Here is a 16,507-nt window from a genome sequence, read left to right as displayed (position 1 = left end):
CATGTCACCTATACACTGTGGAGACAGCCATATTCGTGCACATGTCACCTATACACTGTGGAGACAGCCATATTAGTGCACATATCACCTATACACTGTGGAGACAGCCATATTAGTGCAAATGTCACCTATACACTGTGGAGACAGCCATATTAGTGCACATGTCACCTACAGTATACACTGTGGAGACAGCCATATTAGTGTACATGTCACCTATACACTGTGGAGACAGCCATATTCGTGCACATGTCACCTATACACTGGAGACAGCCATATTAATGCACATGTCACCTATACACTGTGGAGACAGCCATATTAGTGCACATGTCACCTATACACTGTGGAGACAGCCATATTAGTGTACATGTCACCTATACACTGTGGAGACAGCCATATTCGTGCACATGTCACCTATACACTGGAGACAGCCATATTAATGCACATGTCACCTATACACTGTGGAGACAGCCATATTAGTGCACATGTCACCTATACACTGTGGAGACAGCCATATTCGTGCACATGTCACCTATACACTGTGGAGACAGCCATATTAGTGCACATATCACCTATACACTGTGGAGACAGCCATATTAGTGCAAATGTCACCTATACACTGTGGAGACAGCCATATTAGTGCACATGTCACCTACAGTATACACTGTGGAGACAGCCATATTAGTGTACATGTCACCTATACACTGTGGAGACAGCCATATTCGTGCACATGTCACCTATACACTGGAGACAGCCATATTAATGCACATGTCACCTATACACCGTGGAGACAGCCATTTTAGTGCACATGTCACCTATACACTGTGGAGACAGCCATATTAGTGCACATGTCACCTATACACTTTGGAGACAGCCATATTAGTGCACATGTCACCTATACACTGTGGAGACAGCCATATTAATGCACATGTCACCTATACACTGTGGAGACAGCCATATTAGTGCACATATCACCTATACACTGTGGAGACAGCCATATTAGTGCACATGTCACCTATACACTGTGGAGACAGCCATATTAGTGCACATGTCACCTACAGTATACACTGTGGAGACAGCCATATTAGTGTACATGTCACCTATACACTGTGGAGACAGCCATATTCGTGCACATGTCACCTATACACTGGAGACAGCCATATTAATGCACATGTCACCTATACACTGGAGACAGCCATATTAATGCACATGTCACCTATACACTGTGGAGACAGCCATATTAGTGCACATGTCACCTATACACTGTGGAGACAGCCATATTAGTGTACATGTCACCTATACACTGTGGAGACAGCCATATTAATGCAAATGTCACCTATACACTGTGGAGACAGCCATATTAGTGTACATGTCTCCTATACACTGTGGAGACAGCCATATTCGTGCACATGTCACCTATACACTGGAGACAGCCATATTAGTGCACATGTCACCTATACACTGTGGAGACAGCCATATTAGTGCACATGTCACCTATACACTGTGGAGACAGCCATATTAGTGCACATATCACCTATACACTGTGGAGACAGCCATATTAGTGCACATGTCACCTATACACTGTGGAGACAGCCATATTAGTGCACATGTCACCTACAGTATACACTGTGGAGACAGCCATATTAGTGTACATGTCACCTATACACTGTGGAGACAGCCATATTCGTGCACATGTCACCTACACACTGGAGACAGCCATATTAATGCACATGTCACCTATACACTGTGGAGACAGCCATATTAGTGCACATGTCACCTATACACTGTGGAGACAGCCATATTAGTGTACATGTCACCTATACACTGTGGAGACAGCCATATTAATGCAAATGTCACCTATACACTGTGGAGACAGCCATATTAGTGTACATGTCACCTATACACTGTGGAGACAGCCATATTAATGCACATGTCACCTATACACTGTGGAGACAGCCATATTAATGCACATGTCACCTATACACTGTGGAGACAGCCATATTAGTGCACATGTCACCTATACACTGTGGAGACAGCGATATTAGTGTACATGTCACCTATACACTGTGGAGACAGCCATATTAGTGCACATGTCACCTATACACTGTGGAGACAGCCATATTAGTGTACATGTCACCTATACACTGTGGAGACAGCCATATTAATGCACATGTCACCTATACACTGTGGAGACAGCCATATTAGTGCACATGTCACCTATACACTTTGGAGACAGCCATATTCGTGCACATGTCACCTATACACTTTGGAGACAGCCATATTAGTGCACATGTCACCTATACACTTTGGAGACAGCCATATTAGTGCACATGTCACCTATACACTGTGGAGACAGCCATATTAATGCACATGTCACCTATACACTGTGGAGACAGCCATATTAGTGCACATGTCACCTATACACTGTGGAGACAGCCATATTAGTGCACATGTCACCTATACACTGTGGAGACAGCCATATTAGTGCACATGTCACCTATACACTGTGGAGACAGCCATATTAGTGCACATGTCACCTATACACTGTGGAGACAGCCATATTAGTGCACATGTCACCTATACACTGTGGAGACAGCCATATTAATGCACATGTCACCTATACACTGTGGAGACAGCCATATTAATGCACATGTCACCTATACACTTTGGAGACAGCCATATTAGTGCACATGTCACCTATACACTGTGGAGACAGCCATATTAATGCACATGTCACCTATACACTGTGGAGACAGCCATATTAGTGCACATGTCACCTATACACTTTGGAGATAGCCATATTAAACACTTGTATTAAAATGCAGCCTATCAATTAACTAGTGACAGGGATGCTCCTGGTATATAGAACATTATGGTTACCAGGCTATTATAAATACGTTTAGGGACACTTCGACCTAACTCTTTTTTAAGCCACGCCCACAATGTGGGGACCACACAGTGGGCCTGATTCAGACCCGGGCACAAGTGCTGTGCGCTCGCAACCGGGTCGATGTTTGACCACTGGGCATGCGCACGACGGAGCCGGCTCCATCGTGCGCATGCGTGAGACCCGGCTAGCGACACGTGCTCCGTCGCTCCGGGTCTCGCACCAAAGGGGGCGAGCTGTTGATGGTGATTGACAGCTCGCCCCGTTTGGTAGGTGGGCAGGGGGGGTAGCTGGCCAAACGGAGGCGTTCCCGAAGGAACGCCTGCCGTTTGGGGGCGGCCCCACTGACATCACCAGTGATGTCAGTGGGAGAGCTTCCGGCTCTCTGGGGCTTGCGGCCATGAGACCCTACCGCAAAGGTCTCGTCGCAAGCCCAATGGTCGCGATGGTCTTGACCATCGCGACCAATGACCTGGCCGCTCGCAATAGCTGTGGGTGGTCACCCACAGCTATGCGAGCAGCCAGGAGGCTGAACAAAAAAAAAAAAAATGCCCTGATTCAGAGTGGGCGTCCGTCTCTGAATCAGGCCCAGTATGCGTTATTCAGCATTAAAGTAAAAAGGCTAAATTCACGTGGTGCACAAAGCCCGTCACTGTAATTACAGTTTGCATAAATTATATTAATAGGGCCAAATATATTGTTGCAATGTGTGGTTTGGCGAAATAAGATGAACTTATTGCAGGGTAAAAGTGGACACTTACTGTATGTGCCATGCTAAGAAAAATATATATGTATAGCTATCTTCCAGGGTAATAATATCAGGATTCATCATGTTTGCAGACAGTGTGTTTGAATTATCAAGCAGCGATAAGAGTGTAGAAGTGGAACAGTGGAGACGTTTCCCATAGCAACCAATCAGCTTCTAACTAACATACACTGTAACTTGATAAATGTTATCTTCAAGCTGATTGGTTGCAACTTTTCCAGCCCCTTGCTAGGTGCAAGAGATCTGTCAGAAACAGACTATCCTACTCTGTGCGGCTAAAAATCGCATGGAGCAACACCTACCTAAATCCAGTATCTTCTAGTGTCTCCATCCGTAGCCTAGTGTGATACCAGCTCATAGTGACACATGATCAGTGTGTTGTGAGTAAGTGACAGCAGGTGCGGATATTACGGGGTATATTTACTAAAGTGCGGGTTTTCATAAGTGGAGATTTTGCCCATTGCAACCAATCAGATTCCAGCTATTATCTTCTATAAGGTGCTGATTGGTTGTTATGGACAACATCTCTACTTCTAAAAATCTGCACTTAAATATGTATATACAGTATATATATAAAATATACCCCTAGATCTGCTGTTACCTGATTGGTCAGTGCTCGGATCCACCGGATCCCAGCACGTTGACTATGAGATTTGTGTAATGCTTCTATGCTCTAGAAACAGACCCCCAAAATTGGGAATACCCCTAGGATACCCAGCAAGCTGAGACATATTTTATCCATAGCAAAATTTAGTTTGTTGGCTCAGCAAACAAAATGGCTGCTGTCTAGGTGACAGGGTGCACTGTAAGTGACAGGCATATGTTAGTAAACATAAAATAATACTATTTCACTCCTGCACAGCATGTATTTAAAGTTAAGTAATAGGAACAAACTACGAGGCGCTCTGATGCATGAGCACGTTTATATTTGGGTTCTTACTCAGCAGAATAAGGCAATAGATACTTAGAAGCCCCATTAGCATGTGCTTTACCATGTTAATGGTGCTGCTGTGTGTTGCTTGCAGTACATTGTTATGAATATGAGCACATACAGTTACACAGAGAAGATATGAGGGTCTCGGCTATGGTAGCCATAGTATTGCATGGCAATAGTTGCTATATCGGCTGATCTACAATCACTTGCTAACGGCTGCTCTGTTTTTTTTTCCACCCTTTCTGCCGCCTCCCTCTCTTCTCCCAATGTGGCTGCACTCCTAGTGAGGGATGATTTCTTTGGTAAGGCCGAGGCCTGCGTTCTTCCTGTCAGTACAGGCCTCCTGTTTTTTTCTTCTTGCTGTATTTCTGTTACTTCTGTGGGGAAATAAACTGGAGACAATGCTTTATATTTATGTGTGTTGGGGAATTGAAGTTTCTTTTCATTGTTTCAGAGTGCATATTGCTTTGAGATTTCAGGAGCGCATTGTGGACCAAGTAGTGTGTACCTGTAGGCAGCCATTTTGTTGGCTGAACCTATATTGATTAGAATCCAGTGCAATGGATTTACTAGGTTACATACTGGTTTAGCACACAAAATGGCTGAAACCCCTGTGTGTAGGCGACGGGTGCACTCCAGCTCCTCTGCAACATTTGAAATAATTTCCAGGCTTACTTGTGCATTGAAGCACTTCCCACATAGTATTTGTACTTGATGGACTGTGGAGCAATACAACCCTGATCAGGCCTGTCTGTAGCAGGTCGCTTCACCTGCGAAGGTCAGACAAGTTGATCTCCTTTAGTTATGCCCTTCTGCGCTGTGTGTAAATTCACACTTTGAAGAATGTATAGTGTATTAGTAGCACTGGCATGACGGTGAGTAGTACATTCTGGTGTGTGGTTCGCTTGGCATAGGACTGGGAACACTTGAGACCAAATCCCACCAGTGAAGGATGCAAAAGGTCACAATATAGTCACAGAATAAGGTGATAGTCTATGCGAGCTGTTGATGATAATGCATCCTGGCCCGTATGTTTTGTGTTTTCACACTGCACATGCTCCATAACCAAGTGTCCACAAGCATGGGCGGCGTACATTCATTCAATCGCATCTCCACTTCTTGGTTGCTATGGCCAACTGCCTTGCTAAAACAAGGCACTTTGCATAATTTTTGCCTCATGCCCCCCCCATACGGTACCACGATTCCCAGTATTCTCTCCCCATCATGCTCATTTCACTAGGAAGTGGGCGGGTTGTAGATAATCCACCCCACTCTTCTGGGGGTCCAGGTGTTACCTGAAAAATCGTGAGTCTCCCGCACCTTCTGGGAGAGTAGGTAAGTATACGAGTGCCCATAGATGATAATGACTACCAGTAAACCCATCGTACAGATAGGAGAGGGCACAAGGCAAGATGCTTACAGCGCTACATAAGGACAGATATACACATTTTTTTCCGTGCACACACTGCAGGAGCTTCTGTACCCGTATCAGGGGCTATAGGGTCCTACTTGGGTCCTCTAACTGTCCCATGCTTTTTATTAGGACTTTTGATTTAAACATAAAATAATAACCTATTTTCATTAAGAACAGACTCTGCAAGAGTTCACACATTACTTTCTTTGTGGAGGTAAAACAAAATATTTTTCACGGACACGAATAGAAATGAGCCCCCCAAAGAAACAGCTTTTTTTTTCCCTAAGGAGAGCCCGGGCATTGCTGTGGCCACGTCCCCTGTGTGACATCACACGGATGGTGCGTGGCCTCCACCGTGCCCGCAAATGATGTTATATATATCAAAATGGCCCTCGGCAGAAAAAAGGGTCCCCACCCCTGCACTAGACGATGTACTGTATGAACGATATTGGTGAAAGATTTCCCTTGAACTTTCTGTAGTGCAGGACAAATTAAATTGGGTGTACACACTTTTTTATCTTTAAAGATATCTTTCAGTGAAGTCATCCTGCCCCATCTCTGATCAGGCAATTCTTGATGATATTGTCAGATTGGCCTTCATGTACGGATGACAAAAGACATCGTTAACGACCTGTGGGAGCGCGCATCGTTGGTCGTTCACTGCACACACACTGAACGATATGAACAATATATCATTGAACGATATATCGTCCATATCGTTCATATTAATCATCTAGTGTGTATGCGGCTTAAGTCTGGGGTGCTGCAGACACAGCGGGACTCCAGACACGCAGAGAGCTCTCCTGTTGCGAGCAAGAACCTAGTGGCTACTTTATGCACGCCAGAAAACAGTGTTTAAATGGTCCAACATGCCTGGATTTTTCTAACCACCCCCGTTATCTCCCCCAAATGCTGACTACCTGTTACTCACTTTGCAAGTGAATCCTCAATGCGCGAGTGATTGCTCAATTTGTGTAAATATCGGCATTGCGTGTGGATAGGAATTGGGCCCTATTTACTGACCCAGTCTACATAACTGGGTCAGTAATTATCCTAGCTGTTCCAGCACAAGAGAATCCTGAAAACATGAGCTGTTGGGGGTGCGTGAGGAGCGCATTTGGGAAACACTGGTGCAAACGCTCTTGAGATCTCAGTAATACATTTATTTTGAACTGTGTATGAAAATCCTAATTTCTGTATGTCATTCTGTTGTCATATGCAGCATCTAAATCTGTGATTTAAGATGGAGAAACAAGAAGGCTTAAAAATACTGGTTATATATTCAGAGCCGAGTTATTATCACTCGTTTTATACCAGTTGTATAATCAGCTATTTTAATTCTGCTGCCCAGGGGCCTAATTTTCTATGGTTCTTACAGGGATGGGAAAAGAAGTAGGCAATCTACTCTTAGAGAATTCCCAACTTCTTGAGACCAAGTAAGATTTTCAAGTTTAACTGCTATACTGTAAATGTGCTACTTGTGTATCTTATCCATGTTGTTGTTGTTTTTTTAAGCATAGAAAGGTATTAATTATTAAAATTATTTAATTAAATCCATAAATGATTTGTACCTCACAGCAACCAATCCGTTTGTTCTTTATATCGTTGTAGCACAAGTTAAACAGAAAGCAGATGTTTGATTGGTTACTGCTCCTATTACTACTTTTACTACTTGTGGTATTATTGTACTGCTGTGGGGTTACACTCAGTGAATATTGATTGTTATTTAGCTTTTGTGTTTATATATTTTTGAACAAATAGCTCTACTCTTTATTATTTTATTCTTACTTAACCTCCTTAGGAATGCATTAAATGTGGTTAAAAATGACCTGATAGCGAAGGTGGATCAGCTGTCAGGGGAGCAGGAGGTACTGAAAGGGGAACTAGAGGCCACGAAACAGGCCAAGATCAAAATGGAGACCCGTATTAAAGAACTGGAGGAGGAGCTGAAACGGTAAAGTTGAATATATTGTCCACGCCAAGTAATGTCCTTCTTTTCTTTGATTGTTTGGCACCAAGGGGCTGATGCAGCGTTAAATATAAGTCAGTTTTTGTGGATGTACGAGTGGTGTAGAGTCGCATCTCCACTTCCGGCTGAAGCTGCATAACTGGTTGGTAACATGGCGGTCACGTGTAGGATAAGGTCAATGAGGGCGTGACAGCAGAATTGCTGGTTATGCAGAGTCATGTGTCTTTCTGATTATGCCTGCTTTCAGATGGTTCCTTTGCACTAGGTGTAGGACTGGCGCCATTAAACACTGATAATATTGACGGCTATGATACTAAGGGTACAGATAGAGGCAGCCCAGCCATAGAGATCAGTACCACTCTGCACACGGGGGCGAATAAGCACATTTCCGCACACGCCATGTGGGAACAATTACGGCTGACTTGTGTTCAACTGTGCATCAGCCCCTTAATGTACTGAATAGGAATCTTTGTACTGTTATTTATGTTAATCCGGCTTTAGTTTAAGGTTTAGCTTCAGTACATAACAAATACCAATTTTATTTACATTTTTTATTATTATTCTATAAGGGTGAGATCTGAAGCTATCGTGGCCCTACAAGAACCTAAGGAGGAGGTGGATGAGGTAAGCGAGTCTGGAATCAAAACTCTGTTGTATAATTTGAATGTATGCACCTGACAGCTTATTCTGTGTCTAATAAGGATATAGAAGATGTTCTCATGCATGTACCACCTATACACAACGGAGGCAGCCATTTTGTAGGCTGAATTCATGACAAAACAGCTTATTAATCCATTGGGGAAATGGCCGCGATGCACAAAACGCAAAATATAGAGACAAAAAAACCCTTCAAGCACACAAAAGGTTTAGATGATAAATATTGTCTTAGTGTCCACTCAGTCTAATGATTAATGTAAGTCATAAATAAGGTTAAAAGTATTAGCAGTATTTTAGGCAAAAAAATCCAAAAAGTTAAATTTAAGGAAAGTGGTTGTTGTAAACTGTTATAATGTTTCCCCTCCTCAGATCTTTCTGCCACCTGCAGACCCAGGGCTCACATATAATTCTGAGTCACATGTAAGTTAGAATGCGGCTGTATCTAGCGTTTGTTAGCGAACTGCTCATGTGTCACGGCTGTATACGTCTCTTTAAGAGCATACGAGTGTTTCAGAGTCGTACGCATCTCTGTTATTTCTCAGGGACAGCTGAATGGCCATTACAAGGTAGCAGTGGTGTCAGGGGTGTATCTAGGGATCCAAGCTCCCCTGGCAATGTAATGGACTGGCGCCCCCCCCCATGCAGTGCCCCCAGTAGTAACTCTCCAGTAGCAATCCCCCTATGCTGCATTGCCCCCATTAGTAGCCCCCCCTATACAGTGCCCCCAGTAGTAGTCCCCCCTATACAGTGCCCCCAGTAGTGGCCACCCCCCTAAATTGTCCCCAGTAGTGGCCACCCATATACAAAGCCCCCAGTAGCAGGCACCCCCCCCCCCATAAAGTGCCTCAGTAGCGGCCACCCCCTATTTCAGTGCCCCCAGTAGTGGCCACCCCTATAGAGTGCCCCCAGTAGTGGTCACCCCCCTAAATTGTCCCCAGTAGTGGCCACCCATATACAGAGCCCCCAGTAGCAGGCACCCCCCCATAAAGTGCCCCCAATAGCGGCCACTCCTTATTTCAGTGCCCCTAGTAGAGGCCACCCCTATAGAGTCCCCCCAGTAGTGGCCACCCCTATAGAGTGCCCCCAGTAGTGACCAACCCCTAAATTGCCCCCAGTAGTGGCCTCCCCTATAGAGTGCCTCCAGTAGTGGCCACCCCTATACATAACCCCCTGTAGTGGGCACCACCCGATAAATTGCCCCCAGTAGCGGCCACCCCCTATTTCAGTGCCCCCCCCCCCCCCAAACACACACACACAAAGAAAAAAAAAAAAAACGTACCTGATCCTCGCTCCTGACGCGACCGCCGCTGTCCGCTCAGTCCCGCCCGCTCTTCTCCTGCATGGGAGAGACATCATACGTCATGACGTCTCTCCCATCACATGCTGCAGAGGGAGCCGGAACACGGAGCTCACTAGTGAGCTCCAGCCGGCTCCCTCCGCAGACGATGCAGCAGCAAATGAGAGTCTGTCTGACTCTCATTGGCTGGCTGCTATTACAAACACACAGCCGCCGCTGGCGGCTGCGTGTTTGTAAACTGTGTAGGGCAGACCGCTCTCACTGCGGTCTGCCCTACACTTGTGGGACCGAGGGACTTGTCCACCTCTTGGCTACTGGTGGCACTTGCCGGGTGGCGCCCCCCCTTTGGTCGGTGCCTCTGGCGAGTGCCATCCTGGCCAATGGGTAGATACGCCCCTGGGTGGTCTGTACGCATGTTAGAGGAATGTTCCGTGGGCGTGTCGTGGGCATATAGCCATAGTTACTATGGAGTCGTGCGTATGCAAAATGGACAGTCACAACTCCTGCACCTAGCAAGGGTAGGTGTAAGTGCCGATGCATGTGCTAAATGTAAGCTACACGGAAGGAGGACTGGGGCGGTGCCATTGCATAGATGCGTATGGCTCAGTTTACAGGCGGACAGTTGCCTTAGCATTCTGTACGTAAAACGCTGGCTGCTGGTGTTCGGTATTACAACCGCATAGCTTGCGACTCGGAATCAGTCTCATAGTTGGAAAGTAGATATAGACCTTCCTTGCTTGTCCACTACCAAAGGGAAGGTGCACAATAAGGGAACCTCATGTGATGCGGCTGCATTGTGGTGACGTGACGAGTCTTGAATGTTTATTAGTCTTAGCATTCTAAACCTGCATTGTAATCAGTAGGCTCACTCATGCAATGACTACCAGTAAGTACATATGTGATCCTTGCCATCCCACGCCACTGTGCCACTACTAGGCTAAATAAACACAGTCTCACTAATGATACCGTGTTCTACATAGGAAGCAGATCCATTGTCCTTATAAATGTATTTCATTCACTCCAGAGCTCCTCGCCCCTGCAAGATAACATCCCTATCGCACAACGCAGGAGGTTTACACGGGTGGAGATGGCTCGTGTCCTGATGGAGAGGAACCAGTACAAGGAGAGGCTGATGGAGCTGCAGGAGGCTGTGCGGTGGACAGAGATGATCAGGTGATACTACGCTCAGGAGAAGGGGCCATAAGGCCTGATAATTTCAAAGACCGGAATTTTGATCTAGGGATCGGCACTTACCATTTATTAACAGACCACCCATAGTAAATAGAAGTCCATCTGCTGGTACCTGTGATTGTTGCTTGTGAATGGCTCCGCTGTGCTGGATGGCATTGGCACATTGTACAACGTATAGAAGATGACAGCCTGCTTGCAGTTACCATGCATGGTAATGGTAGTGGCTATTAGAACATATAGTTGCTCATATTCCAAATCTAACAGTACTACTTATTTACAAAAGTAGCAAAAACTCTTCGGAGTAAATGAAATCCATGAGTTATATAAAATGACTATTTTGCAGTAATCCCAAAACCACTGATATTTGTTTTTAGCTGTTCAGTCATATTGAGCCTGATTCGTATGTAATACCCGCTGTGTAATGCGGCTATAGGCTCGTGTTCAGTCATATTGAGCCTGATTCATATGTAATACCCGCTGTGTAATGCGGCTATAGGCTGGTGTTCAGTCATATTGAGCCTGATTCATATGTAATACCCGCTGTGTAATGCGGCTATAGGCTCGCATTCAGTCATATTGAGCCTGATTCATATGTAATACCTGCTGTGTAATGCGGCTATAGGCTGGTGTTCAGTCATATTGAGCCTGATTCGTATGTAATACCCGCCGTGTAATGCGGCTATAGGCTCGTGTTCAGTCATATTGAGCCTGATTCGTATGTAATACCCGCTGTGTAATGCGGCTATAGGCTGGTGTTCAGTCATACTGAGCCTGATTCGTATGTAATACCCGCTGTGTAAGGCGGCTATAGGCTGGTGTTCAGTCATATTGAGCCTGATTCGTATATAATACCCGCTGTGTAATGCGGCTATAGGCTTGTGTTCAGTCATATTGAGCCTGATTCGTATGTAATACCCGCTGTGTAATGCGGCTATAGGCTCGTGTTCAGTCATATTGAGCCTGATTCATATGTAATACCCGCTGTGTAATGCGGCTATAGGCTCTTGTTCAGTCATATTGAGCCTGATTCGTATGTAATACCCGCTGTGTAATGCGGCTATAGGCTGGTGTTCAGTCATATTGAGCCTGATTCGTATGTAATACCCGCTGTGTAATGCGACTATAGGCTCGTGTTCAGTCATATTGAGCCTGATTCGTATGTAATAACCGCTGTGTAATGCGGCTATAGGCTGGTGTTCAGTCATATTGATCCTGATTCATATGTAATACCCGCTGTGTAATGCGGCTATAGGCTCGTGTTCAGTCATATTGAGCCTGATTCATATGTAATACCCGCTGTGTAATGCGGCTATAGGCTCGTGTTCAGTCATATTGAGCCTGATTCATATGTAATACACGCTGTGTAATGCGGCTATAGGCTGGTGTTCAGTCATATTGAGCCTGATTCATATGTAATACCCGCTGTGTAATGCGGCTATAGGCTCGTGTTCAGTCATATTGAGCCTGATTCGTATGTAATACCCGCTGTGTAATGCGGCTATAGGCTCGTGTTCAGTCATACGGCCCAGTTCTCTGTCCGAGAGCAGCCGTTATCACTATAATCAGCACTGACACCTACCCAATGCTAGGTCTAGGGGATGAGACGGAATTTGGCATGTACTGCACATGGTACAGAATAGGGCACAGTCCTGGCTACATGCCCATGACACACCCAATGCGTACATTTGCATTGTGGCCGCTCAATTGCATATACCGCCTGAAACGCTGGCGCAATATGCAACAGAAATCACTCGACGTTTGATTTTGGACTTGTTTGCGCAGAATCAGGCCAATTAGCTGCATCCATATATGAAGGAGGCGCTGGCCCATTCTTCATTGTCATGTGATAATAGTAGTGGCCACTCATTGTCCCTCATGTGCCTGATGTCACAGTGATGTCACTGGTTACTCTATAATGGAAAAGAAATGGCAGTTTTGCCTTAGCTTGTGCTTGAGATCGTTCTATTTCTTCTTTCTACTCCATATTCTATGGAATCTGTATCCTGCCAGAAGAGAATAGAGAGCAGCTATAAAACACTTTGGGCCTGATTCAGAGCCGGTCGCTATTTGCGCTCGCTCGTCCTGAAAATAGGGGCGGCTATTCAAATGAACCGTTCGCTGTTTGCGGTCTGTTCACGCCTCTAGGTCTGAACGAGCGAACAAAACTTGCGGTCGTTTTTTGGGAAACTACGCCCCCTGGCCGCTCGCATCCTACGTCATTAGATTAATCGAGTACATCGAACAGGGTATGAGCTGCTCGCTATTCTTGTGGTTGGTTTTTGCTACCACAATTTTGCGAGCAGTTCTGACTAAAAAAACCCCCAGTGACGTGGTCAATGACGCTGCTGTTTTAATTATGCACACCCTTAAAACGCCCGTTTTGACCGTTTGGCACGCCTGCATTCGGATCTCCACTCCCCGTTTTCAAGCACCTTCCCCTGTTACCACCCACATACGCCTCATCCTGTCACTGAAATTATCAGGCATTCGCTATTTTGCGAGCACATGAATTTCGGCCGCACTGACTGGTTCGCGCATGCATATAACGATCCGTACGCATGCGCAGATGAGCGAACATCGGTCAGAGCGAACGAGCGGCCGCTTACGAGTGGCTCTGAATCAGGCCCTTTGTTTTTAAGAAATATCAGCAAAAAATACTTTTTTATGGTCTAAAAAAACAAACAAAAAAACAAAACAAACTAAAAAGGTGTTTTTGCATTACAAATAAAATTATTTTAATAGAATATGGTGTCAGATTGCATAGTAATTCCATCAAAGTCTTTGAGAACATTTTTAGATTCCTCCGCTAGCAGAACACCAACACCCATAGGCTACGTTCTCGCGGACAGGACTTGTGCTCTAGCGTCACGCTCACATCAGGTGCGTGTGGGAAATATCATATATCATTATTAAATATCATTATCCCTTTTTCTGTTTTGTCTTTTTCTGTTTACGCCTTTGTGAGTCACATGAAATCCTTTGCTTGTCAGTCAGTGGCACCAGTAACCATCTTATAATTGAGTTTAGGTCACCTAATGAGGACTATGGTTTGTAAGATCCATACCGTGCTAAAACTGCTTACTGTGACTGTTTCTGTAACCTGTAATTACCGCTATTGGCACAAACGTCTGTCTCATTCCAGGGCCTCCCGGGAACATCCGTCCGTCCAGGAGAAAAAGAAATCCACTATCTGGCAGTTGTAAGCATGAATTTGTCCTGTGTGTGTGACAGTCTGACTTGTATAAGTGTGGACAGCTTTCTGTGCGACCTCCGGGCCTCAAGGGACGTGTTTAAACTTTCTGCTCCATCTGCGAATATATTTTTGACAGCTGTGTGGCTCTAATTAGATGAGATGAGCACAGATTTTATGATGGTTTCTTTTCATTTTATGCCCAGAAATGTTTTTGTGAAATATATTGCATTTTATCTGTACCCAGAATCCTGCTCAGCGCTACAGAGAAATCTTTCAGCCGTCGCATGAAGTGTAAATTGTAAACGTTTGCAAGGTGTAAAGAGCAAAAAATCAAATGAAGTCCAGTCTGCTTCGGCTTTAGGGCCTCTCCTTTAATTAATTTCAACTTTAAAGTTGTCCTCCTAAAATACTGATAGGGTTTAGCCTCTTTTGTTGCCTACATTAATCATGACAGTGAAGGAATATCAGGACTTTCCTGTGACTTTTAGGCGTTTGAAGGTTTAAAATTACAGCCATGGCCAAAACTTTTGAGAATGACACACGTATTGGTTTTCACCAATTTGGTTTGCTGCTTCATTGTTTTTAGACCTTTTGTCAGATGTTACTGTGGTATACTGAAGTAACATTACAAGCATTTCATAAGTGTCAAAGGCTTTTATTGACAATTACCTCTGCAGTTTGCCCTGGCATGCTGTCAATCAACTTCTGGGCCACATACTGAGTGATGGGCGCCCATTCTTGCCAAAACAATGCTTGGAGTTTGTCAGAATTTGTGGGTTTTTGTTTGTCCACCTGTTTCTTGAGGATTGACCACAAGTTCTCAATGGGATTAAGGTCTGAGGAGTTTCCTGGCCATGGTCCCAAAATGTTGATGTTTTGTTCCCTGAGCCCTTAGTTATCACTTTTGCCTTATGACAAGGTGCTCCATCATGCTGGAAAAGGCATTGTTCATTGTTCATCACCAAACTGTTCTTGGATGGTTGGGAGAAGTTGCTCTTTGAGGATGTTTTGGTACCATTCTTTATTCATGGCTGTGTTCTTAGGCAACATTTTGAGTGAGCCCACTCTCTTGGCTGAGAAGCAACCCCACACATGAATGGTCTCAGGATGCATTACTGTTGGCATGACACAGGTGGTAGCACTAACCTTTCCTTTCTCCGGATAAGTATTTTTCCAGATACCCCAAACAATCTGAAAGGGGATTCATCAGAGAAAATAACTTTACTCCAGTCCTCAGCAGTCCAATCCCTGTACCTTTTGCAGAACATCAGTCTGTCTCTAATGGAGAGAAGTGGCTTCTTTGCTGTCCTTCTTGACACCAGGCCATCCTCCAAAAGTCTTTGCCTCACTGTGCGTGAAGAAGCACTCACATCTGCCTGCTGCCATTCCTGAGCAAGCTTTTGCACTGGTGGTGCCCCGATCCTGCAGCTAAATTAACTTTAGAAGACGTTCCTGGTGCTTTCTGAACATTCTTGGGCGCCCTGAAGCCTTCTTCACAACTATTGAACCTCTCTCCTTGAAGTTCTTGATGATCTGAAAAATGGTTGATTTAGGTGCAATCTTACTATCGGCAATATCCTTTTCTGTGAAGCCCCTTTTGTGCAAAGCAATGATGACTGCACGTGTTTCCTTGCAGGTAACCACGGTTAACAGAGGAAGAACAATGATTTCAAGCTCCACCCTCCTTTTAAAGCTTCCAGTCTGTTATTCTAACTCAATCAGCATGACAGAGTGATCTCCAGCCTTTTCCTCGTCAACACTCTCACCTGTGTTAACGAGAGAATCACTGACATGATGTCAGCTGGTCCTTTTGTGACAGGGCAGAAATTTTGTTTTTGAGATTAAGTTCATTGTCATGGCAAAGAGGGACTTTGCAATTAATTGCAATTCATCTGATCACGCTTTATGATATTCTGGAGGATATTCAAATTGCCATCATAAAAACTGAAGCAGCAGACTTTGTGAAAACCAATACTTGTGTCATTCTCAAAACTTTTGGCCATGGCTGTACATTGGCCAAAGTGCACCTAGAAAATTCAGAAATGCAACAGTAAGGTGCGAAACGCGTCCCATGAAAATATAGATATGACGTGATTTCCACATAATTAGGTTCTATTATCTTGTTTATATAACCTTACATGGGTTCTTCGCACGTTGGTGTAAAAATAGACTCAATAGTGTGCCTAATCCGTGCCCAACAAA

General features: G+C 44.7%; 1 protein-coding gene across 9 annotated transcripts in view; it reads left to right on the top strand.

Annotated features, from left to right (window-relative positions):
- Positions 1-16,507, top strand: part of MAPK8IP3 (mitogen-activated protein kinase 8 interacting protein 3) — a 107,429-nt gene that overhangs the window by 59,525 nt on the left and 31,397 nt on the right. For all 9 annotated transcript variants that reach the window (XM_088452066.1, XM_088452073.1, XM_088452071.1 and 6 more), the window contains 6 exons: positions 4,869-4,886; positions 7,377-7,434; positions 7,800-7,952; positions 8,537-8,591; positions 10,946-11,094; positions 14,255-14,311. In XM_088452066.1, coding sequence (XP_088308192.1) covers positions 4,869-4,886; positions 7,377-7,434; positions 7,800-7,952; positions 8,537-8,591; positions 10,946-11,094; positions 14,255-14,311 — 490 coding nt within the window. The remainder of the gene's footprint in view (positions 1-4,868; positions 4,887-7,376; positions 7,435-7,799; positions 7,953-8,536; positions 8,592-10,945; positions 11,095-14,254; positions 14,312-16,507) is intronic.

Source organism: Taudactylus pleione, unplaced genomic scaffold (genome assembly GCF_031769625.1).
Source record: "Taudactylus pleione unplaced genomic scaffold, aTauple2 ptg000032l, whole genome shotgun sequence".
Classification (NCBI taxonomy): domain Eukaryota; kingdom Metazoa; phylum Chordata; class Amphibia; order Anura; family Myobatrachidae; genus Taudactylus; species Taudactylus pleione.
Note: the sequence above shows the minus strand (reverse complement) of the source record. Positions and strands in the feature narration are given on the sequence as shown.